The 26,884-nt window shown below is 36.0% G+C and overlaps 1 protein-coding gene across 2 annotated transcripts; it reads left to right on the top strand.

Annotated features, from left to right (window-relative positions):
- The first annotated feature begins 1,098 nt into the window (after positions 1-1,098).
- Positions 1,099-26,526, top strand: rae1 (ribonucleic acid export 1). 2 transcript variants are annotated; one of them, XM_039735368.1, is made up of 13 exons: positions 1,099-1,196; positions 3,013-3,106; positions 3,244-3,348; positions 12,629-12,721; positions 12,813-12,899; positions 12,991-13,077; positions 14,371-14,442; positions 19,283-19,390; positions 20,880-20,986; positions 24,976-25,051; positions 25,205-25,399; positions 25,837-25,922; positions 26,247-26,526. In XM_039735368.1, coding segments are annotated over exons 2-13 (1,107 nt in total). In that variant the 5' UTR covers positions 1,099-1,196; positions 3,013-3,016; the 3' UTR covers positions 26,248-26,526. The 2 variants fall into 2 exon arrangements, with proteins under 2 accessions (XP_039591302.1, XP_039591301.1); XM_039735367.1 differs by lacking the exon at positions 26,247-26,526 and having other exon boundaries at positions 25,837-25,926.
- Positions 26,527-26,884: the final 358 nt, after the last annotated feature.

Raw genomic sequence — 26,884 nt, 5'->3', positions numbered from 1 at the left:
TTTACTTTTCATTATACACATTTTTCCAGATGCACATTTGACATTTTGCTTGTTCCCAGAACCGTGTTTATTAAATTCTGATTTTGCTCCATTTTTTTATTTGATCATTGCTGGTCTCCTCCAGGATGCCACGGTGCCGCAGTGGTAACACTGCTGCCTTGCAGCAAGGAGACCTGAATTGGCTTTCCTGGTCCTCCCTGTGTGGTGTTTGCTTGTTCTCCCTCTGTCTGCGTGGGTTTTCTCAGGGTGCTCCGGTTTCCTCACGCTGACCAAAGACATGCAGGTTAGGTGCATTGGCGATCTTAAATTGCCCCTAGTGTGTGTGTGTGCCCTGTGGTGGGTTGGCCCCCTGCCCGGGGATTTGTTTCCCGTCTTGCGCCCTGGGATTGGCTACAGCAGACCCCCGTGACCCTGTAGTTGGGAAATAGCGGGTTGGATAATGGATGGTGGTCTCCATATACCATCTCTTTTATTAAGTCCCATTTAGTACATATCCCAGTCTAAAATGGGAAATTAATATCTGCTTCACCATTAAAAAAAAAAAAAACACACATTCCATCTGAACTAGTGTGGTGCTGAGCTGCACTTGGGTCCTGAGTTGGTATGTCATGTGGTGGGTGCGACAGTGCGCTGTATTAGCGCGTGCCCCGAACCTCTCCTCTCACTTCATAATTTGACATATGCAGAAACCCAGATGCAATTCTATTGTAAATTCCACAACCCAGTATTGACAAGTACTGCTGCTTGTTAAAAAAAGGCTTTGGCATGGTAGTTCAGTTGTAAGAATGAAGTATACGTCGTACACCGGGGTAGAAGTGGTGCGGGACGCAACGGTACGGAGTAGAGCACCGGTCTTCTCGTTTTTTGACATTTACGTACAGGTGCAATGTTTGGATCAGTTTTGACTTACCACGAACTGTAGAAAGACCACCATTTACAAGTGAGGCATGGAAAACTTTACTTAACAATACAACTTAGACTGGGTCCTTCTTTTTGAAATAAAAAAAATAGTTCGGAAGCGAATTTGAAAATGAGAAATTCACAGATTTCACGTCTTTTGAGCCTTTCATCTGCCCGTACAAAGTGGTCGTTGACGTCATCAATGCGCGCGATTCGATGAGCTAACTAAGGAGGAAATTGGGCGCTCTACCACATTTTTGTTTCCGATTCGGATAAGTGTCGAACAACTTAAAAATGTGAGTAGTCGCGAATGTATTAATTGAACTATAGATTTTGCAAACTAAATTATAGTTTGTGACATTTAGTTTTGCTTAATGCTTCTGGGGACCAATTCATTGCATTTGTCACAATGAAGTTAATTATCAGAGGTCTCCACTTTTGGCGAACCAAAATAAAATGTATTTGCAGAATAAAAGGACTCTACCCATCAAAGGTGCACATTCACAGCCTTGTAAACATTGCTTTCAGGAATAACTGGATTTCTAGACTAAAGTATATAAATGTGTACAATGTTTAACTGATATAAATAACTCTTCATAGTTGACTTTGACTTTCGCGTAAAAGTTATTGGCATTTTAATTGCTAGCACTAATTAACCCATTTCCTGCTGTCATACAGCACAGACTTTAGATTAAGAATCTTAAAGTCTTCTTTAATGCATTAATAAGAAAAGGTGCGTATTTGTTTAGAACTGCTTTATGGTATTGTATCAGCGTCACCGTTTGTTAACTATGTAATGATAATATAATTCTTCACACATCTGTCTACAGAATTGTTTGCACCTTGCATTTGGTGACGATAGGTAGTAAATGTAATCGAACTAGCTGTCATACGTGCAGCAAAAGAAATAATACGGGTAATAATTAACTGTTACTATATATATGTATAATTGTACAAAACTAAAATTGTTCTCCAGTCACTGTGGGTTAGCTGACTTGATGCCTGGCAAACTAAAAAAAAAAAGACGTATAGTACCATCAGGACTATTGAGTTAATAGGCCGTTGGGATCAAGCTGAAAGAGGTACCCTACGAAAACTTAACTATACTTTAATGCAATCACCAAACCATGTACAATTTTGTCATACAGTGGCTTTGTTTGCTCACGGGGGAGTATTTGTACTAGTATGATTCCCAGCTCCGTGTCCATGCCAATGTACAAAGAATACATTAAGGCGTGCGGAATTGTATTTAGCACTTTATTATTATTGGAAATTAAATCAGACAATTCCGTTTTCTTTTGAACATTTTAAGATTCAATCACCCTATAAAGTTGATTATAAAATTGCCCCAAATAATAGGTATCAGCTATGGAATTGCTGGAGTAGCTGTGAATAGAAAAGTTAGGTTATGTTCTTGCAAAGTGACAGTTATGTATGATTTGAAATCGTAGGACTATTGGAAGATGATAAACGCTATGAATACTTATATGAAAAAGAGAAGTAAGCTCACCATCATTAGATTGGATGTTATATATATAAATTGGGTGTGAATTCATTCGTTTTTCTGTAGGTAAGTAAATATGTGGTGGGTAATGATAATGTTTTTCATATATTCAAAGTAATTTATTAGTATAGTAAGTGCCTTTCAAGGCACACCTTACAGAGTGCATTAATAAGTCACAATATGAAAGTAATAAAATATTACAGTACAATAAAACCAGAATAAATACAATAATAAAATTGAATTGATATTTATCAGCCAAAATTTTCAGACAGAATAACCCAGCTTGTTTTAAAATGAGATTTAAAGCTAGGAAGGGAGTCCATATTATGAATGCCTTTTGGGACAGAATTCCAGAGGCGAGGGGCTGCTCGACTGAAAACTTTAAACCCCATGGTAGTCATATTTCAACTTTTATTCATGTGTTTTTTATAAGCAAATTTATATAAGACATATATACCCATGGTACAAATGCCTGCTCACCCAGGGGAAAAATTGCTTTGTCAGTACCTTTGGGCTTTCACAAATAGAACATTGTTTTCTCTATAGGTATCTTTGTTTTTAAGGCAAGTGTTTTAGATGAACAATTCTTCGATGTTTTGTATTTACAGAGGTATGAGTATGTTTGGGACAAGTTCTGGGTTTGGTTCAGCTGGAGCCAGCATGTTTGGCAGCACAGCGACGGACAATCACAATCCCATGAAGGTTTGCTCTTTATTTTCACAATATTTATGAAAAGAGCAGCATGATGCTTTATACAGGAAATATCAATAGTTCATCAGCATTTTGGAAAGTTCGTAGGAAGATTTGTGTACTTTTTAATAAAACGTGTTGTTTTTCAGGACATTGAAGTAACTTCACCACCTGATGACAGTATTAGCTGTTTAGCATTTAGTCCTCCCACTCTGCCAGGGAATTTTCTTATCGGAGGATCTTGGGCTAATGATGTAAGTACTCTTTTTTTTGAATTGCAGTGAATTTTATATAGCCACCTAAACATATTAAATAGTAGTTGAATATTTAAACAATGGTAGACATAGAAGTGAATATTGCTTTTGTCATAAAATCCATTTTAGGAATGCAAACAGCACATAAAATCTGCTTTCACACTAGAAATGACATTTTCTGCAGCTATTTTAATGCCATGAAGCCATGTAGTTGGTACATTTTTAAAGCGTGTTATCTAAGAATGTCTTTTTTACTCCCTGTCCCTGTCTAGGCTCTTCTGTTTAATTAATTGATTTTCTGCTTGTGGATAGTACTGACAATTACTTTCTGTAAAACTAGTTTTAAACTCACCCCAATAACATGTTCTTAGAATGTGTCCCTGTTGTGCAAGAGAGCCTTCTTGTTGGTTTTGATAGAATATGTATGCACTTATTCATTAATTATTCTGTATTTGTAAATATTATATATTCGTAACAGCGCACTGCACGATAATGTGCAGTGAATACACTTGACTTAACCATTCATAGTTTTCAGACTCTTTCTGTGTACGTTTAGGTTGATGCACTTGCTGCTTCCTTAGTAACTCTTCTTTTCTCCTCCCTATGTCCTCGCATCTTCCCTTCTTTCGTCACCATTTTTTCACGTTAAAATTAAGTCAGTGTTTGTTTTTCAATTACTTAGTACATTTTCCTTAGTTTTTCACTTATGTTGGCACTTAAGTCTTCATTCTACCCCAAGAATGATTTAAGATATGAAGAGGGAGGGGAAGTGACGGCGAAGGTGGTGAGGATGAGAATGGCGCCTGTACACATGCACCGCACAGCTGCCCTGCTGGCCGCTGCCGAGAGTTGATTCTACGATAAAATTAAATAAAAATGAAAAGAGGAATAACCTTGGGGGTCAATTATCACCCTGAAAGCAGATAGTAGACCTCACGTAGGATATGTGTACCAAATTTCAGGTCAATAGGTCAAACGGTTTGCGAGCTACAGGTGATTTAAAATTCTGAACATACGAATGAACAGCCACAGCAGCGTATTATATAAGAAGATGTAAAGTAGTTTTTGGCTTCATCTCACTAGGATATCCTTCTCTGGAACATTCAAATCTTCAGTCATAATTTTGTGAGATGTGGCTGGTGCATTAGTGTCAGTACAGCAGTGATTGTGGAAAAGTGTCAACTAAGGTCATAGACAAAGGTACTTGGAAGAGAGCTGTTCTACTATAATAATAATAATACATTTTATTTATATAGCGCCTTTCCCATGCTCAAGACACTTCACAGAGTTTAAGAAAGATTGGCAGGGTATACAGTATATAACATTCTACTAAACCAGATAAATAAATAAAGAAGGGTAGGATAGTAAATTCAGAGAAAAGCCTAACAGACAACATAGTTGATGGTCTAGCACACACACACAGGTTACATGAGCATCTTGACAAAGAGGTAAACTGAAAGAAGGGTAATAGGCAGAGTTAAAAGCCTTCCTGAACAGATGAGTTTTGAGTTGTTTTTAAAAAAAATTCATGTAGTCGGCTGATCTAATGTAATTTCGGTAGGTCATTCTATAGTCTGGGCGCTATACAGCCAAAGGCCCTGTCACCCATGGATGTGTGGGGCACAACAAGATTGGCAGAATTAGAGGACCTTAGTGGGCGGACAGGGACATAGTGATGGAGAAGGTCACTGATGTAGTTTGTCACGAGGTTATTTAAGGCTTTGTAGGTTATTAGTAGGATTTTATATTCAATTCTGTAAGACACAGGGAGCCAGTGAAGGCGAAGCAGGATGGGTGTGATGTGCTCGCTGCTGCTGGTTCGTGTAAGGACTCTTGCAGCCGAGTTTTGAAGAAGCTGGAGCTGTGATATAAGATTAGAAGGAGCACCTGCCAGTAGGGAATTACAGTAATCGATGCGGGATGTGATAAAAACATGGACAATTTTCTCAGTGTTAGAAAATCAGAGGAAGGAGCGAACACGTGATATGTTACAGAGGTGAAAGTAAGAATGTTTCTAAATGTGATTTATGTGGGCAGAATAAGAAAGGGAGAAATCAAAAATGACACCAAGATTCTTTGCAGTAGAGGCAGGTCTGATGAGATCACCATCAAGATTGATGGGGAAGGAGCTCATTTTATTAAATTGCACTTTAGTCCCAATTTGCAGGAGTTCAGTTGTGTTGCAATTTAATTTTAAAAAGTTCTGCTCCACCCAGGTTTTAATTTCACTGAGGCAAGTTGTGAGCTGAGAAAGCTCTGATGAAGTTTCACTTTTAACATTGAAATAGCTGAGTATCGTCTGCATAAAAATAATAACCCAGTCCAAAGCTACGAATAATATGGCCAAGGGGAAGCACATAAATACAGAAGAACAGAGGACAGAGCCCTGTAGAACTCCTTGTATGACTGGCGCTGTGCTGGACCTGCTGTTGCCAAGACTAACAAACTCTTGCCTATCAGTCACATAGGCCTCTAACCACAGGAGGGCAGCGCCAGAGACACCCAGCATGTTCTCCATTGAGAGTAGCCAGTAGAAGTGGTTTGTTTGTGTTTTTTGATGATTATGACTCTTAGCTGACAGTTAGAAGCCCTGGGACAGGTTCAATTTACAGTGGAGAGATTATACCTCGTAACTGTCCTAGGAGACTGTGAATTGTCCTGTTTTAGTACTTCATAGTTGGGGAAAGGGTAATTTTGTCTTCCATGCTCAGCCCACTTCTGTATGTCAATTATAATGGCAAAATGATAAAAAAAAAAAAAAATCAGGATTAGATATAGGCAGTCAAAATGCAGCAACTAAGAGTTAACCTTGCCTTAATTTATAGGATGATTACTGTCAAGTGTACAGAGTATAAAAACATTCTTGCATATGTTTGTATATATTTGCTCCTTTTCCAAAGAAATTGGAGTGACCAATACAGTAGACCAATATTTTCATTAAATTTAATATCTTTCTAGTTATTGAGTTATGAAAACATTAATTGATGAATATTTTCATTAGTCATTTCTTAAACCAAATGACAATTTTTTTGTTACTTGACAACAGCAACTTATTTTTGCATATTGATAACATACATGTTCCCATATAAGGTATGCACAACATGTAAGACAGACAAGTTTTATGCATTCTTCAAGTTACTGCACTGATTTTAAGCAGGCTGAAAGTACATATTTTGGTTCTACGTTCTAGTAAAATTTTAGTGTAAGCTAACTAAAGGGACTTTTTTGTGAAAGTTTGTTTCAGCTGAGTCCAGATTAACACTTTATTTTAGCTGGTTAGGGCATAAGCAGACAGTGCATAAACAACATATAATGCTTATGCATCATACATCCCTGACTACAAAGTTATGAATAGTGCAGCTGTCAATGTGGATGTAGTAAGTGCTTCTTAAAAATCATCCTTACACAAAGCATTTTTGGATTTCTCAGGCTTTCTACTACTTATTCCATGGTTCTTTAGCTGTACTGAACCTATCAACTTTCAGCTTTCTGTGGTTGTGTTAGACTGCTAGTTTCTATCTGTGAAACTGACTGTGGTAATGTTAGTCTTGTGCTTTTATTTAAATTTTAATTAATTGTCATCATTAGATAAATATGTGCTTTTCTGACTTACTAGGAATTTATTGAAAGCAGGGTGAAAGTTGATTCTTAAATACATCAAGATTCACTCATTTGAACAATTCTTAATGCTCAAAACTATAATTTGATTTTTATGCAGGTAGATGGATTGGAAGATGCACAGTACAAAACATTACATACAAATGTAACATATTTTGCATAGCATGGCTTAAGTATCAGTCCATTGGAACAAGTCTAGCACCTGACATAAACATAGAGACTCTCTTTGTCACAGTTGGATAGCAGTTGACCATGTTTATTTAAAAAAAAAAAAAACAAAAGTTTTAAAGTCACTTGTGATCAGGTCAGTCAGAACATTTACAGAAGTGGTGAAATATGAATAGCAGTGCACTACAGTGCAAGAGAAGTGTGTGCAGATAGGGATGAACTCTCAATACAATCTCGCTTTGGACGCAGTCAAAACACTTAAAGTACATTTTAAGGTGTGTAAGTATTTCAACTAAATTATACCTCGATACAGTCCACATAGAATATGGATATTGCCAGGTGTTATAAACAGGACTAAAGTTCAAAAAGCAGGCTCTGTCATTCTTTAATGCAATTAATAACATTAATTCTTTAATGTTAATTCTTTTTAACACTAGAATTACCAGAGCCTACGAAAAAACTCGTAATTCCGTCCCACCTTAAATCGCTTCTTAAATCCCTTAACACCTCTCTGCCAGCGCCCTTTGTCTTCTAAATGTGCTGATAAAGAGAAGCTAGGAGCAGCCGGCTATTCCATCCCCCCCACCAATTTAGAACGTGCACAAACTTCAGCTTGATTATCTGGGAGTGAAGTGGAGTTTTAGAGCGGAAATAATAGATCGTTGTATGGAACACACGCATTTCATGTCTGTTCCGTTTCTACAGTAATCTGTGTCAACACATTGTTAAAACAGAAACGTTTTTTATATTCTAGTAGTAGATGACAAAATGTAGGCATAAACTATATAGTGTATGAAGCCTGAAGTCCAAATAGCAGAGAAACATTTTCACAAGAATAACACAATTGCGCTTTTATTCAAAAATATAACTGCAGAAACAAAAAGCCGCCTTAACATGCGACATTGACAGCAGTTTATTGTAACTGCCTCCGTGGTTCAATAGACTCAGCCCCCGCTTGGGAATCAAGAGGTCCCGAGTTCGATCCTGCGCCCCTCCGTTTTGAGAAGTAAACTGCTCTTAGTCTTACTATTTTAGAATAAAAGCATACATTTGATTTCAGTCTGTAACAGCCGGTGCAATTTATGATCCTTGTAAAGGTTAGATTTTTTTTTTATTCACTTTTCATTCTCTCAGTCGCGTTCAGAATCAATCCATGCAACCCCATCTGACACGGCTGTTTTCACTAAAGACGCGCTATAGCTCTGCAGTGTACCACGATGCATACTAACGCCCCCCAACCCCCCTTATGCTATTTCTTTTGTACTCCAGGACATGCAGAGGAAAGAATGGTAAAAAGCAGTAACTTCGGCGCTATATGCAATCATCAGACAGTCCCTATCTGCCCGTGTCGTTCAAACACAGGAACATATATTGGTGTAAAAGTATAACAAAAGTGCACTTTTATTCAAGTGCACTTTTTCCATCGCCTTTTCCTGTAAGAAGCAATGTACACACTTCTCTCTATGCTGTGGTTTCTATTACACACCTGAAAGAAAGAGACAATACATGTGAAAATATCCAGCATACAGCAACATGCGGGGACTGGCAGGAACACTCAATAAAACTGAATAAAAAGAAAATCAAGTGACGGTGAGATACGAAGAAGGCAGCTTCGCCAGCGTCTGTGTGTCAGAACCCTTTTTTGGTGCGTTAGTACGCATCGTGGTACAACGCAGAGCTATAGCGCGTTTGTATTCTGTTTCTTTTGTACTCCAGGGCATGCAGAGGAGAGAATGGTAAAGAGCAGTAAGTTTGGCGCTATATGCAATCATCAGACACTCCCCATCTGCCTGTTGTTTTGTTATACTTTTCAATACTTTTATACTGCTCAAACGGGCATGCTCAAAAATACACGTAATGCCACGAAAAGTGCACGCAGACACTTCATTTCACAAACAAAACAAGTGCACTTTTATTCAAGACTACCTGTATAACCAAAGAAAAAAGAAAGCAAGTTACAGTAGGCGATTGATACGACAGCTTGCATGGTGCAATGCTAAGAAGTGCTGATTTTCATTCCGTGCTATATAAAATAATCACATTCAAATATTAACAGTTCCCACACACCCAAGGACCGTCCTTCCTACATTTACGACACGTGTACTTGTTGCCGTGTACACACCTCTCTGTGCTATGGTTTCTATTACACTGAATGAGCACCTGACTCTGTACTTTCTTCCCTGGGGGAAGGTTCCGCATCAGAGAATTTCCAGTTCCTGCATAAATTCACACCCGATCTGACGCTGTTCGTTTTCAAATAATATTGCATTAGTGCGATTATATTTTCACATGTATTGTCTCTTTCTTTCAGGTGTGTAATAGAAACCACAGCATAGAGAGAAGTGTGTACATTGCTTCTTACAGGAAAAGGCGATGGAAAAAGTGCACTTGAATAAAAGTGCACTTTTGTTATACTTTTACACCAATATATGTTCCTGTGTTTGAACGACACGGGCAGATGGGGAGTGTCTGATGATTGCATATAGCGCCGAAGTTACTGCTTTTTACCATTCTTTCCTCTGCATGTCCTGGAGTACAAAAGAAACAGCATACGGTTGTGGGGCGTTAGTATGCATCGTGGTACACTGCAGAGCTATAGCGCGTCGTTAGTGAAAACAGCCGTGTCAAATGGGGTTGTATGGATTGATTCTGAACACGACTGAGAGAATGAAAAGTGAATTAAAAAAAAAAAAAAAATCTGACCTTTACAAGGATCATAAATTGCACCGGCTGTTACAGACTGAAATCAAATGTATGCTTTTATTCTAAAATAGTAAGACTAAGAGCAGTTTACTTCTCAAAACGGAGGGGCACAGGATCGAACTCGTGACCTCTTGATTCCCAAGCGGGGGCTGAGTCTATTGTACCACGGAGGCAGTTACAATAAACTGCTGTCAATGTCGCATGTTAAAGCGGCTTTTTGTTTCTGCAGTTATATTTTTGAATAAAAGCGCAATTGTGTTATTCTTGTGAAGTTTCTTTGCTATTTGGACTTCAGGCTTCATACACTATATAGTTTATGCCTACATTTTGTCATTTACTACTAGAATATAAAAAACGTTTCTGTTTTAACAATGTGTTGACACAGATTACTGTAGAAATGGAACAGACATGAAATGCGTGTATTCCAAACAACGATCTATTATTTCCACTCTAAAACTCCACTTCACTCCCAGATACTCAATCAAGCTGAAGTTCGTGCACGTTCTAAATTGGTGGGGGGATGGAATAGCCGGCTGCTCCAAGCTTCTCTTTGTCAGCACATTTAGAAGACAAAGGACGCTGGCGGAGAGGTGTGAAGGGGTTTGAGAAGCAGTTTAAGGTGGGACGGAATTACGAGTTTTTTCGTAGGCTCTGGTAATTCTAGTGTTAATTAACCCCGTTTCCCCAAAGTGTTTAAAAATGGAAAAGGTATAGTAAAATGCTTTACCAATAGAGATTACTTTATATTAAGTTATTTTGGACATACTGAAATTTGTTAATTTAAACGAGACATGCAATAACACAAGCTCACATTTCTTTTTCTTTGCGTCATGTGTCAGCATAGTTTCCATAAGCAATCTGCCAGTTGGCACTTTAATTTGTTCTTGTTTTAACAAAAAAAAAAATAAATAAATAAAAATTAAATTCAGCATACTTTTCATGATGAATGATAATTTATTTTCAAAAGCACACAAGTGGTGACATGGTAAGAATGAAATCTTAGAATGTAGTCTTTATTGAGAAGTAAATATTGTTTATGATTGTGTTCAATGTGTTTTAACAATTATAAGCTGTTCTGCATGGATTTTATACAAAATTTTTGCTCAACAGATAGACATATAGCATGGAGCGTGTTCTTTTCTGAACTTCACCTTTATTTGAAGTACATTTTCAGTACTCTGGAGGGCTTACTGAGCATTGTAGCTATTGGCTCCTCAAGATGAAACAAAGTGAAAGTAAACCAGTGAAGGCTTTGCAGAGCAGTTCACACTTCATTGAACAAAAATCTGCCATTTTCACTGATGACAATAGTAGCTATTTAACCAAAACACAAATAAACTCTTCTTGAGAAATGTATGTGCAAATATAAAAAAAAAGCCTAAAAGCCTAAAAATAAATGTAATTTTTTAAATTGATTTTGTGTATTTAAATTTTAATATACATTTTAAATGTTTTCAAAATTTTTATTAATTTAAATGTATTTGTTGTGTAAACATTGTAAATATTTTAATGGACAGGTTGTTGGTTTCTGACATACACAGTAGAACTTCTTGTTGTGTTATTAATTTAAATTTGCTCAAAGTGCACAAGAGTGGCATTGAGTATTTCAGCAGGACCTTTAAACTGAATCTTACAGTTGTGGTTCATATTATTAACACCACCTGTGTTTTAGGTTTATCATTTAAAGTGGAAAGTGAAACACTAGTTTGTGTTACAGAGCAGCATATTATCAAACAATAACAAATTTAAAATTTATTGTGTAGAAATAGCATAAAAACTGAAAGTTAGCTTGACACAATTATTGGTACCATTTTGAACAATTCAGATCACTTTAATTGAAAGTACTAGATTCTCATTGAAGTGAAGTTAAACTCACCTGCAAAAAATTGCCAGTACTCATATGACATAATGACATGAATTTGTCACAAGGAATGATAGTTTTAATGCTTAAAGGTCGATTTCATTACCTGTTTCTTATTGACAATGGTGAAGAGAAGAGATCTTCCAAAGACCATCAGAAAAACTATTCGCCTTAATCATAAAAAAGTATAAGGTCGTCTCCAAAGATTTTGGCCTTCCATAGTTCACCATATTACTAGAAAGTTTTCAGCTCAGGGAACTGCCCTAAACCTCCCTGAATGTGGTCGGAGTAGGAAATTTATTCAAAATAGTGGTTTACAGTTGGTGTGAATGTTTGAAAAAACACCATGTAAGTTATCCAAAGAGTTTGCAGTTGACGTGGGACAACCTGTACCATACACCTTACACTAATCTGAGAAGGGCTATTTTCTGGAAGAGCAAAGAGGACCTAAGACTAGGCAAAAATACAATAATGACAGTAATCAAATATATAAATATATAGTAATTCTTTTTTGTTTTTTATAGTCTAAACTCTTTGTTTATCTGACTTTGGCACAATTCTCTGTAATCCAGATATACCTACCAGATATTCTTTCCAGCATGTCCTACTGTTTTCATTCTCATTGGCTGAAGCATTCTTATTGAATTTAAGCACCATAATCCTTTGTTGTTTTTTTCCTATTAAGAGAGTATTGTTATTTATTTTTGTGTTTTTGTTACTTATGTAGTTTGAATGTTTTATTTACAAAATCATATAATAAATTGATCATTTATGATATAGCAACATTTAATAATGCACAGCCCAGTCCTGGTTTCACATTTCTATAGTCAGTATTCTTCTTTCCATAGACAAGTACCATTGTCTTTGTGTGGCACCTAACCCTTTGCATTTATTTTTTTTTTTTAATTATAAATTATAATTTTTTTGCAGGTCCGCTGTTGGGAGGTCCAGGATAATGGACAGACTGTTCCTAAAGCACAGCAGATGCACAGTGGTCCCGTGCTCGATGTCTGCTGGAGTGATGTATGGTTATGTGTTTTTTTTAAGCATTTTAGCTCAGGAAAAATTAACAGTGGCCTGTTTTCTAACTTCTACTTTTGTTTTTGGATGACAGGATGGAAGTAAAGTCTTTACTGTCTCATGTGACAAAACTGCAAAAATGTGGGACCTCAATAGCAATCAAGCGATACAGATTGCACAGGTAAAAGATAAACTGTCTCTTAAGCTACATCAAGCTTTATTAAGCCCAGTGATGTTTACTAATTTCTTGATTTTTTTTTTCCCTTTTGTAGCATGATGCCCCAATTAGAACTGTACACTGGATAAAAGCACCCAATTATAGTTGTGTGATGACGGGAAGCTGGGACAAAACTTTAAAGGTGGGAATAAAAAAAAATATAAATATAGTTATGGGTCATATTTGAAAAGGCACTGAAAGGCCTGTGATATTAGGTTTTGGTTGTTGTACACTTGGAATTAAGAAAATATCATAGTGGTAATCTTTTCTTACCGTTATTTTTATTGAACTTGGTATGTACTCTTTAGACACTTTAAAAAGGGTCTTTTCCTAATCTGCTTCTTTGCATCATTAGCTCAGTGATTTTTTTAAATTATATTTATGTTTTTAAAAAATCAGATTGCTTAGACATATTAACAAAGATTATATGTTAACATTAAAGTACCTTTCAAAATTTACATGTAGTACATTCACACAATTAAAAGTTTACACAACCCAAAATGGGAAGTAAAAAAAAAAAATACAGCCAAGATAAATATCAGACTTTTTTTCTACCATTTTTATGAAAATGCCAGCCTATACAAAGAAGGTGAAAACATTTCAGAAACTGTTTAGGGGAAAAAAAATAATAAAAAGGTACAAAAACCTGGTTGCTTAAGGAGTTATTAATAAAGAAATGGGTGCGCTGAAAAGAGACGAACGTTCTTGAATCGACCAGCCAGATGCCAGAACTAAATCCAATTGAAAGACTCTTGGGGGTAATCAGAAATACATAGGGGATGTCCCCCCTGTTGTGACATATGTAAAACATTTTTGTAAGGAAGATAAGTAGAATATCCCCAAATCTAGATGTGCCAAACTGTTAGACTTTTACCTAGATAGACCGAGTGCTGTAGTAAAATCAAAAAGTGTTTAAAAAAAAAAAATAGTAGTTTTGTGGTGTGCAGACTTGTTCAACCAAAAAAATTCAACCAGAGTTTTTTTTTAGTTTTTGATCCAAACCCACCAAATATGTTTTCTGATTTGTTTTCACCTTCTTTGTATTAGTAGCAATTTCACAATAAACATGGCAAAACGTTTTGACTGGATTTATGTTTGGTTTCATTTTTTACATCATAAAATACTGCCATTGTGGAGACATTTTATATTCACTGTATCATGGTAAATAAATAGTAAAGCATAAATTAATGTAATTAAGATATGGCCATTTTATAACAAAAGGTAAGAAAAGATAAACTCGTAACAGTATTTCTGGAGAAAGCAATCTATAGGGCATATCTGTAGTTTACAGCAGGCAAAGTCACAGTTTTTCTAACAAAGGCAAATCAGACACCTTCCCCTTTTGTGCGTTCTAAAATATTACAAGTATATGCTGAAATCATTAACTATATACACTTAATCTCTGACTTCATTAAATTTTTTCCTGTCCTCCTAGTTTTGGGATACACGTTCTCCGACACCAATGATGTCATTGCAGTTACCTGAGCGATGCTACTGTGCTGATGTTGTAAGTATACAATAGCATGAAAAGTTCTGGCTACTACTGGTGTGACAGCAGTGTTGGCCTAAGATGCATAAAGAATTAATTCTAAAGTATTGCAGTTCAGTATTATATTTAGCAGTTGTTTGCACTGCATGCATTTAAGCTAATATGCATTTCTTTAAGATAAACTTGAATTTGGTCCAGAATGGCTTAAATTGGGGATTCTTTTTAAGAGGTTTCTTTTATATTATTTCCTTGTTCTTGAATCTTTTTTTTCTTTCTATAATATATTTCATTTACCTAGCTGAGGGTAAAACAACTATTCTGTACAGACAAACACTTTCCACCATCTTCAGTTTAAGTTGATTGTACACCTTCATAACTGTCATCTTTCAACAACTCATTTCTTACTTCCTCACACCACCACTTTCTGCTTCAGGTGACACAACATTCTGATAATTCTATGTGTGTTGTTTAATAATTTCTTATTTTACTGATTTCTTGCTGTGTTATTTCATGGTTTATGCCATGGGTGGGCAAAGTCATTCCTGGAGGGCCGCAGTGGCTGCAGGTTTTTGTTCCAACCCAATTGATTAATAAGAAGCACTTATTGCTCTGGAAACACGTCTGCTTCATTTTAGTTGTCTCCCTCATTAGGATTTTGAACCCTTATTGCTTGTTTAAGTCTTAAACAGCTGCATTCTCGGTTTTTAATTGCTCCTTATTAGCAATAAGATACAAATGACAAAAGAAACCAGCAGTTATCCATTTTGCTTGTTACCCTTTACACCTGTGTGTATTTATCGTGCACTGTTTGGTTTAATTAAATACTTGGAAGGTAAGAGAAGAGAAAAAAGTGAAGGATTGAGAATTACCCATCCGTTTTACACTTCAGAGTATTTGGATGATATCCTCAGAATGGAAAAAAAATCTAGGATATGAGAATGACTTGACATAGCAGAGTTAACGCACTAACGCGCCATGAAATGTAATTATTGGCAAGGATTGTTCTCTAATTAAGCAACTGGGTTGGAACATAAACCCACAGCCACTGGGTTTAACACTGAATGACTTTGCCCACCCCTGGTTTATGCCTTTTTTTCTGTTTAATCATTGATGCCATCATATTCAAATCTATCACGTGCATCATAGTATATTTTATACATTAAGTTTGGTTTATTATATGCTAACTGTGCTGTTTAGTAAGCGCAGAATGAAGTTTTTTTTTGTGGTAGTGTAGTTTAGGGTAATTTTTGAATAAACTTGAATTTGGTCCAGAATGGCATAGAATTTTCTGCATAAGGGGTCATGGAAATTGTTTTCCAGAAACAAGTTAGGCTGCTGAATCAGGCTATGGGTGTTTTTAAAACATCCATCCATTTTCGTAAACCTGCCTATCCAGTGCTATGTGATAGGGAAGCTGGAATCTATCCCAGCAAGCATTGTGCACAAGGCAGGAGTAATAATCTCTGGACACAGATGGGTGCCAGCCTATCGCAGGATATACACACACACACACACACACAAACATATGTCCTGAGCCAATTTTAGCATTGCCAGGCCACCTAACCTGTGTGTTTGTGGACTGTAAGAGGAAACTTTAGGGGAGAACATTCAAATTTTATACAGGGAGCACCTAGCACTTCAACCCTGATCTCCTTTTTGCAAGTCAGCAGTGCTGCCACTACGCCACCATGCAGTGCATATTATGACATACTAAACAAATTTAAAAAGAAGAATTTATGTTCTCTCAATATTGAGTACTTGTTGTATTTGTTTTGGTGTTAAAGAAAGTTAAACTCTATCTGATAAAAAGGATGATTAGGATAATCTGGCATAATTTAGACCCTCATTGCACAATATAAATCCTATGTTTGGTCACAGTAAAAAGTTTACCAAGATGAGTTTTATGCATATAATTTCTTGAAGAACACATATATTAAACTTCCAAGTATTAAACTTTGTTTTACCCTTACCCACAGTGGTTTATTTCTCTTCCCCATTTGCTCTTTACCCTTTCCCTCTTATCCTATACCTAAGTATTGCACCATTACCCTTGCATTTTCTCCTTTATATGTTTTTATTTTTTTGAAAGGGTTATAGCCTCTGATATTATATAGATATCTTTTTATGATTTTATTAACCCAGATTTTTGGCTTTTACTCCTAAAATAATGTTGTTGCTGCATTTTTCTATTTAGAGAAAATATGTGTAGTGTCTGAATTGTGTTGTGTTTATTATTTATATGCATACATGAATTCTTACATTTGCTTAAGTGACTCTACTCCATTTGGCCCTTGAGCAAGGCCCTTAACCTGCATTTACTTTGTCCTGGGTATGATGTTAATCTGCATCCATCCCTGTAAGCAGGTTCTCCAACTTGCAGGGAAAACCTGTGGGCTGATGGCAGGATTGGTGCTCCAGCCACCGTAAAAAAAAATACCTCACACTGTTCCAATGTGGTGCTGAGGTGTCACCCATTGCATGGCTACACTTGAGACCCAATCCGGGTGGTTTGTCTTGGGATTAGTGCAGCAAGGCACTGTATAAGTGCAAGCTCCTAATATAATCTTGTTCAGGATCGTGAACCACCAGAGTCCATCTTAGCAACACTAGGCACAAGGCAGGAAAAAGCCTTGGGCAGGCTGCAAGTTCTTCACAAGGCACAATTAATCTTACCTTCCAAGTATTTTGGAATATGGAGTGAAGATGGGAGTACCCGGAGAGGAAAACACCAATGACAAAGACTGGTCAAGGGGTTCAAACGCAGAACATTGGATCTTTGTGGCAACCGTGGTAACCTCTGCCTTACTGTGTCACCCAGCTATTTATCAGTCTTTTTATTTAGATTGATTCCCCCATGCCTTCAAACTTTCCAACTCCAGTAGGATGTAAAATTATAAAAAGAAATGTAACTGTTAAACCCATCACTGTTTACCATTTTCATTCATATAGTTTTAACTGCTGGTAAAACATCTGTTCAATGCTATCTTTGTTGTGTGTCAAGTAAAAATTTTAACACCTTGTGTTTTCGTTCTTCAATTTTTTTTGTTGCACTTTTTTCTCATTCCTTGTGGGCTGCATAATTTCTATTGTTTGGCATTTACAATGCATTATATTCTGGGATAATGCATTTTTCTGTTGCAACAATATATCCAAACACCAGGCTACATCCAATAAACTAGGAGAGAAAGAAAAAAGAGCCCGTTTTCTTTACCTGAAGGAAAATAAATAGTGCCTACATTTTGCAGAAATATATCCTAGATTACTCCCTTTGTTGTTGTGTTGCTTATCAACTTTGGAAGTGATCGTGATGGGCCACACAAGATCTTCTGCTTTCTTTCTTGTGCATATCATTTTCTGGCACAATGTCTTTCTGTTGTTCTTACAGAAACATTAGTAATGCTACTCTTTTACCTCCTCCAAATAAGTCAAAGTGTTTGTTTTTTTTAACACAGGAAACAAAATCTCTTGAATTTTTAGCTTAATTTCCAATGCTTTCCCAGAAGCAAATATTTAAGGCAAAATTATAAAAAGTAAGAACTGAGCAAGAAATAAAATGTATATAGCTGTTTAACAATTAAAAAAATATTAGGTATGTGTTATACAAGAAAAAAATATTGTATTATGTAATTAGTTTCTTGCATTCTTCTTGTATTTCTGTTTGCTGAAGGTGTATTGTAGTCAGAGTTGTTTCTGATGTCTCTTGCTTTTAATGCTTACAGGTACAATTAGTTTTGGTTACAGTTTTGGCCTCTAGATGGCACTGTTGTATGATTAAAAAAGAGTACTCAACATTTCAAATGATTTATCAACCCATTTATTTTTTAATTCTTTGTTTTTAAAATATTCTTCACCCTGATTTATTTTTGGAAGTAAATAAAAACAGTAGTTTACTTGCAATTATAACATTCAAATGAAAAAAAATACAGCTTGATAGTTTTGAGGTAGAGTGTACCCTGTACAAGTAGCCAGGTGTTTTGTGACATTATGACAAAGGAAATGCAAAACATAAACTACCTTACTGAGGGGTGTAAAATTTTCACTACTGAACTACTGGGAAAAACGATTCAAACTAAAAAGCAAAACCAGCGTTTTTTTTAACCATTGATTAAAAGCAGTAGCATAATTTCCTCATGCCTGCAAAAAGTACCTAATTTAGACTAAACATTTCTTTGGCAAATTTGTGAAAATAATTTAACTGTTATATATTCAAATATCAAACATTCTGTTAAGTGTAGGCGACATGGTGGGGCAGTGGTAGCACTGCTGCCTCACCGTAAGGAGACCCACGGTCCAAAGACATGCAGGTTAGTTGCATTGGCGATCCTAAATTGTCCAAACTGTGTGAGTGTGTGTGTGTCTGTGTGCCCTGCAGTGGGCTGGCACCCTGCCCAGGGATTTGTTCCTGCCTTGCTCCCTGTGTTGGCTGGGATCGGCTCCAGCAGACCGCCTGTGTTAGGATATAGTAGGTTGGATTATGACTGACTGACTGGTAAGTGTAAGTTATTCATCCAGTTTCTTACACACTTTTTTCAAAGTTCCAAAACAAGAACAAGCCATGGAGGTGACAGGCATTGCAGGGCATACCCACATATTTATTTGTTTACTCATTTAATAAGTATAAATTTAAGCAATGTATTTTTTTTTTGTTCAAAACTTTATCTGCATGTCATCTTTATACTGTTTTAAATTGCTAAAGCATCTCGGACCCACTGTAGTCTATAAGGGCTTGATAAAGCAAAGAGTAAATGCTACATGGAGGAATTTTGTCCAGTGTCAATTTAGAGTAATGATGACCTAAAACACAAGTCTGCTGATACACAAACAATGTTCAGTAACCTCTTGAGGTTCTATGTTGTAGGTTTATCCCATGGCAGTGGTTGCAACAGCTGAAAGGGGCCTCATTGTCTACCAGTTGGAAAACCAGCCCTCTGAGTTTCGTAGAATTGAATCTCCACTGAAGCATCAGGTAATTACAAGTCTTTTTCTGCCAAGAAATAATGCTTACAAGCCTTTGGATGTTCTATCGCACATTAATATAAACTGTTTGACAGTTCTGTTGAATATTTGGTTGTTTTGGGTACAGTTTTTCATGGTAGTCTTGAAACACAAATTTAAAAAACAATTTAAAAGTTAACATTTGTGTTCAGATTAACTCTGTGAAAGTTACTGATGGGCCATTTTCCTTTCTGTAGCAGTAAATGTTTTTTATTTCTAAGCTCAATTACATTGCCTTAATATTCAACAGTGTCTTTGTATAAAATGTAGGATTCACAAGGTTTTGGGGCATCCATGCCTCAATGGGTCGAAGCTGTTGTGGCAGGGGGACTACTACACAATATTAGGTAGTTGGTTTTAATGTTGTGTATGGCAGTAGAGTGTACCGTGTTAGCCGTAGATTGATACAGGAGAAAGTAGGGTGAAATAACACCTTTTATTGGCTAACTAAATAGATTACGTTGTGTATGGTCTGTGTTTGAGGTTCTGTAAAATATTTTTAACACTTTTTCCATGCATACATGTAAGGGTTTTCAAATGTACATATTAAAATTTTGCATCAAAGCAAACAGAGTTCCTTGAGATAAACAGATGGTTTCACTGTATGCACAAACACTTTAAAGATACATTTACAAGATGCTTTATTTTTAGAATTTGTAATTGTACTTTAAGAAATCGGCTGCATAATTAATTTATGGTGATATTCATTCTCTCTCTCTCTCCAAAACATGGAAACACAAGAGACTTTGTGTTTATTTGAGAGATTTACTTTATGCACAGATATCTTCCTAACACCATAGTATTTAGACACTGACAAATTAAATAATATAACCTGGAAATGTAAATTGGTTTTGGGGTCTTTGTCACCAGTTCTTAAATTCAAGAGGCTTTTCAAGGTTCCCAAAGTGGCAAAACTGCATATGTAATTAAAAGAGTTCACACACAGTGAAGATAATTATTGGGTTCATAAGAATTACTTAACAAATGCTTTGAAATCACTTCAGGGTTTTTTATTTATTTATTTTTTTCTGCTTGCTGCCTTCTGGCTTAACCAATATGAGAAAATGCCCACATAAGATAAATCATTTAATGCATCTTGATGTCTAATTACTCAAGGTGTGAAGCTTTTTGGGGTATCACCTATTTCTCACAGTTTATACCTGAAACAAATGTCATTTTTAGACCATTTTCTGACCAGAGTTCATGCAAGAAATTACACCCTTATGATAAAGAGTAAACCAATAAGTGTCTTCAGAAAAAGTATCGAAACAACCTCAAGTTGTGCATGCCACATCAAACGGACACCAAGTGTTCCATTCCCTAATGGAGTACCCTATAAAATTTGTTTATATATTTTTGTGTCTCTTTAAATAAATTATGTAAAATAAATAAAACCGCATTTAACTATTTTTTTGTTTTGTTTTAACGTTAAGTTAAAATTTCTGTTTCATCTTTTTCAGCACCGCTGTGTTGCCATCTTTAAGGATAAACAAAACAAGCCCACTGGCTTTGCACTGGGCAGTATTGAAGGAAGAGTTGCCATACATTATATTAATCCACCCAATCCGTGAGTGTGTTGTTTACTAATAAAAGTATACATAATTATGTAGTATTCTCTTAAAATGCTAATATGCACATTTTCTTCATTATAGATGAAAATGTTTGTTGTGATTAACATTCTTTTATTTTACATTGGGTCATCACCAGCAGAGCTACCATAATTATTTCTGTAAGCATTTATTTAACTGTTAAGAGTTAATTTTTTGTCTCTTATCTCAATTCTACATGGATTGTCAGCACTTGATATCTAACCGCAGGTTTTTCGGGATAGCAAAAGTGAATTGGAATTATGTGCCACTATCTAATGCCCTAAAAAAAAAAGAAGCCGTATCGTAGCATTTTGCAGGTCCATCAGAAAAGCTGTCCTTTTAACCTCCTTGGCGTTACATTTTTTTCTAAATGAATCATGTAAAAAACATTGTATTGGCTTGAAAAATTACATATTAAATCTTATCTATTTACTGTAAAATGTGCAAAACATTTACATAATAAATCTGATCTATTTACTGTAAAACATGCAAAACACTAAAAGTTCAAAGTCAGAAGTGTAGCAACTATAAAGATACAAGTAATAATAATAAAATAATGCTAATACCATAATTACTTTCAAAGTGTGTCGTTTTTGTGGTATATCTTGAAGCACAGTGAAACGGACAAACCAACGTAATAGTCGGGACAGTAGTAGTGTGATTCCTTGCGGATGTTCTTTGCAGACTGATCAGCTTTTGAACAACACACTGCACGTATGTAATTGATTCATCAGAATCCCTTTTAATTTCACTGTCTGTTTCAATTTTACTGCCTGAAGACAGATTTACTTCGTCATTACTGCTCATATCACTGTCAAGAGCTTGCAACAACTGGGCTTTTGAAAAAGTTTCTTACAAGAAGCCATTATGAGGCTAGGAGAAGATGTGTCTGCACCATTTCTTGAGTAACCCTTGGGCCTCTCACTTATGCAAGACATGCCTATATTGTTTCCTGAGCAACGCTCAGCATTTGGTCTAATGCTTAAGTGAGATGTGACTATACAGTTGCCCGCGTGATACTCAGGACTAACACTTTTAGCACTGTTACAGCACGAGTGACATGTGGGTCTAACACTAAGGAGGTTAAGTCTGAAGCACTTCAGCTTTATGACATAGATGTGTAGTTCTTTTTTTTTTTTTTTTTTATAAATGGACTGTGCATTTGCAAAAGTAGACAAAATCCTACCAGTTCTTATTATTTCAATTTCTTTTAATCCTTAGTCAAAATAATTTGCTTCTACTTCATATCACTACCTCAAAGCTATAACTAAAATATGCTAGTATATACACTGGTGAATAGTGGCATATTAATCAAACCCTTGAAAATAATTACTTTCTTACAGCTTGTATTTTAATTTTGAACAGGGACAAAGTACTAGCCAGGTTATTTTGAATTTTTCATATTTTTTTTGTTGCAGCATCTTGCTGAAATCATTTAAATTAATTTTGCACTACATCAAGCAACACTTAATATATTCCAAAATGGCAAAGTAAAAACAGGATTTTAGAAAATTTTTAAAATGTGTACATCCTTCCATTTTCTTGACCTGCTTACCCTGCCACCTACCCCAACAAGCATCGAATGAAAGGCAGGAACAATTCTTGGGCACAGTGCCAGTCAATCACAAGGCTGCAAATTTTTTAAAAATAAAAAACTGAAATATTACATTGACACATGTATTCAGAACCTTTGCTTAGAGCTTAATTGAAGCACCTTTGTTAGCGATTACAGCCAGGAGTCGTCTTGGGTTTGACACAACCAGTTTTGAACACAAGAATTTGGGGATACTCTTCCATTTTTCTCTGCAGATCATCTCAAGCTCTGGCAGGTTGTATTGAGACAGTTGATGGACAGCTACTTTCAGGTCTCTCCAGAGAAGTTTGATTGGGTTCAGGTCCGAACTCTGGCTGGGCAGCTCCCGAAAACATTCCCGGAGTTGTCCCTAAGCCACTCATATGTTATCTTTGTTTTGTGCTAGCAGTCATTATCCTGCTGAAAGGTGAACATTTGGCCCAGTCTGAGGTTCAGAGTGCTCTGGAGCAGCAATTTTCATTAAGGATATCTCTGTACTGGCTCTGTTTGGCCTACTCTCAACTCTGTCTAGTCTCCCAGTCACTGCCTCTGAAAAACAACCCCTTCAGCATAATGTTGCCATAATCTTTCTTCACCACTGGAATGATGTTGCACAGGAGATTAGCAGTGCATGGTTTCCTCCAGACATTATGATATTCTTGGTTTCATCAGAACAAAGTGTCTTGTTTCTAAGTCTGAAACCTTTAGGTGCCTTTTTGCAAACTTCAGGTTGGCTTCATTGTGTATTTTATTGAGGAGGGGCACTTGCTTGGCCACTGTTTTCATAAATCCTAGACTGGTGGAATGTTTCAGTGATTGTTGTCCTTCTAGAAGTTTCTTGCGTTTCCACATAGGTTCTCTAGAGCTCAGACAGAGTGATCATCGTGTTCTTGGTCTACTCTCTTACCATTACCCTCCTCCCACAGCTGCCTTAGTTTGGCTGGGTGGCCAGCTTGGAAGAGTCATGGTTTGTACCAAACTTATTCCATTTAAGAATAACGTAAGTCATCATGCTGTTGTGATCGTCAGCCCCACAGGATTTTTTTTGTACCCTTTCCAAATTCTGAGCCTTGACACAATATTGTCTTTAATCTCTGCAGGCAATTCCTTCAACCTCCTGGCTTGTTTTTTTGCTCAGATACACAATGTCATTTTTGGGGGCCTTTTAAACTGGTGTGTGCCTTTCCTAATCATGTCCAGTCAGATGATCAAAGGAATGAAATGCAACTGAGCTAAATTTCAAGTGTCTTAGCAAAGGGTCTGACTACTGGAGTGACTGTGATAGTTCAGCTTTGTATTTTTAATAAATTTGAAAAAAATTGTAAAATCCTGATATTTTGTCATTCTGAGTATTGACCTTTGCATCATGTGGAAAAAAAATTTGGATGTGAGCATCAGTGGGCTTTGTGCCCTAGGAACCACGTTACCTGAACTATAACATTTCAGTAATAATTTACTGCTCTACATAAAATAGATCATTACAATAACAATTGCTGAGAAAAATGCATAATTAATTTCAGAATTATGGTATTTGAGGGTTCCTCTAAAATGCATCTTTCTGTTTCATGATTTGAAACAAAACTATCAGCACATGGTCATCTCATAACAGGCTTAAGTTTTGAGTTTGGTATTTTTCCTGTCCAACTTTTTTTTTTTTTTTGCTCTAGACCATCCTCAAGAAACTGTGAAGACAGACACACACCCATCATTTAGATATCGTAGGTTTTAGTATCAGGAGAACCTAAAATGTCAAGATCTGGTGAAAACCAGAGATCAACATTTTGACAAACCTAAAGCTTTCACTCCTCCCCCATATATGACAGGTTATGGTAGGGGAGGGCACAAAGCAAAAAAGAATTGAAATGATTTTAGTAGAAGGCTGCAAAATGTGAAAAAGTGAAGGGTTCTGAATACTTTATGAATCAGCTTTAAAAATGAAAATTCTTTAGGCAAGTCTTGTCAATCAATGGAAGCATTGCACATAACTCGAGCAAAAAGAAAGAAGGTCAGGATTGAGAAACTACGTAAATAATAATTTGTTGATCCCAACGGGGAAATTAGCATGTTAGTAATTTTTAATGAAAGTTTATATTTACTATTTATTTTGAATCCACAGACATAATCCAGGATAGAATTAAATAAACATATAATTAAATAAAATATTCCATCATTGATTTTAACCAAAATTAATTCAGGAACTTCATATGTTTGGATTATAAATACAAATAGTTTTCCTGTATTGTTTACTCTGTCTTAAAGGTTTTCTTAGGTCCTCTCCAGAACAGAGCTGTTTGCTTTGGGTTGATGGATTGTTTTTTTTTTTTTTTATTATTATTATTATTTCTGAACAATGCTAATATCATTTTAAATTAATTAGAATTTTTTTCCATATAGGGCTAAGGATAATTTTACATTTAAGTGCCACAGATCAAATGGAACCAACACTTCTGCACCACAAGATATTTATGCTGTAAGTGTACACAACTGTTTCTGGTAAGAGACGTTAATATGATGTGAATTATTGCTCCATTTGAGTCTGGTGGAGCTGTTTCAGACTCTAGAAAGAGCCATTACAGTAAAAAGAACGACCAATGTGAATACAACTTAATGTATGTTTGTGTAGGTGAACGCCATTGCCTTTCATCCAGTCCATGGTACTCTTGCAACTGTGGGGTCAGATGGACGATTCAGCTTTTGGGATAAAGATGCTCGTACCAAACTAAAGACATCTGAGCAACTGGACCAGCCTATCACAGCCTGCTGCTTTAACCACAATGGCAACATCTTTGCGTATTCCTCCAGTTACGACTGGTCTAAGGTAAAGAGATATGCAAATTTATCACTTTTACAAGATGATAGAATATTTTAGTTTTTAAGACATGATACTCTTTAATAAATTTAGGGCTTATTTTTCAAAGTTTGTTTTCTTACAAATACAGAAAATGTAAATGGATTTTTGAGTAGTTGAACATTGTAAGTACTTTGTTTAGTCGGGCTCTTTATAAGGAGTTTGTAAGAATTGGGCACCTCCAGAATGCTACTGTATAGACAGATAGATGCACAATATCTTGATGTAGGTGACTCTAGTTTTTAGGTTGTAGATTTGTTACGCAACAGCAACACAACAACTTGTTTCTTTGAAATATGTCATACAGACGAAGGCAGCCTCAAATGCCTTTTAACTTAATTGTACTGGTTTTGTTTGCCTAATAAAAGTGTATTTTAGATAACTTGCTTAAATGCTTTAACACACAGGGACATGAATTTTACAACCCTCAGAAGAAAAATTATATCTTTTTGCGCAATGCTGCTGAGGAATTGAAGCCTAGGAACAAAAAATGGTGAGAAGTGTCTTCAGAGGTCTTAAGGAATTAGGCTTTAGGAATATTGCAAAAATGTGCCATAAATTTTTTTAATCACATTTCAAAGCCTGAACAAATAACTGTAAAAAGTGGTCTTTGTTTTGTGTTATTTTATTTTGTGTATGTGTTTGTATATTCTCACTTAAAAGAAAAAAAAAAACAGTAATCAATTGTTGGTGTTAGTTCTTCTTTGCATAGCACTTTTGTCAGAATAGACATAGTTATGTTGCTCATACAGTTTTTAGTACAGGCCATGTTTTTGTAATTGCCATTATTTTTCAACCTTGTATTTTCTTTAATCAGATTCTGCCTGCATTTGCCATTTTTGCAATTGGACATCACTTGGTCAACACGAATATCTTGAAATTCCCTTGCAATTTAAATGCAAGAAAAACCCTTCTTTGCCAGTGGAAGTTACAGGAGTGTGGTGCTCTTGCATGGACCAATAAGCAGAGTCCTTCGGTTATTAAGACTAGAGGAAATGGGGCTTGTTTGATTTTATTTTTGTTTTGTATTGTTTTTCAGTCATGTTTGCTATTTTCTTATTATATATGTATATTAATAAAAATGCCTTTAAATTACACCCTAATATGTCAGTTCTTACTCTTTTTGCCAATGACGTTATTAAAGCACACTCTTCCACTTTAACATTTCAGTTGTCAGGCATGCTTAATTATATTGTCATATTTATAATTCTATCTTTTAAGTAATGTTTAATAACAAAGTAAGGTAATCCTCTTGGACTTGCATGGTAATTTTCTCCCTTTTTCGTTCTTCCACCTAATCAGTATTTTTTGTTTTTGAAAGTATAGATGCCAAAATGTCTCATTAATCTACTGGTAAGTTTTGAGAGTAGTAGAATTCATAGTATTCCGTGCTTCAGGTATGTTCCTGTTCTCCTAGTGCAATGCATGATTGGGTTAGTCGTGCTTTTAGTAAAT

This window comes from Polypterus senegalus, chromosome 14 (assembly GCF_016835505.1).
Source record: "Polypterus senegalus isolate Bchr_013 chromosome 14, ASM1683550v1, whole genome shotgun sequence".
Lineage (NCBI taxonomy): Eukaryota > Metazoa > Chordata > Cladistia > Polypteriformes > Polypteridae > Polypterus > Polypterus senegalus.
This window is presented reverse-complemented; position numbering and strand designations above follow the sequence as displayed.

What these genes read in the sequence shown, in the direction of transcription:
- rae1 (XM_039735367.1), top strand. Translation starts at nt 3,017, where the DNA reads ATGAGTATGTTTGGGACAAGTTCTGGGTTTGGTTCAGCTGGAGCCAGC. An exon ending in GCTGGGACAAAACTTTAAAG is followed by an intron (nt 13,078 to 14,370) that starts GTGGGAATAAAA and finishes CTGTCCTCCTAG; the next exon opens with TTTTGGGATACACGTTCTCC. An exon ending in CACCACAAGATATTTATGCT is followed by an intron (nt 25,052 to 25,204) that starts GTAAGTGTACAC and finishes ATGTTTGTGTAG; the next exon opens with GTGAACGCCATTGCCTTTCA.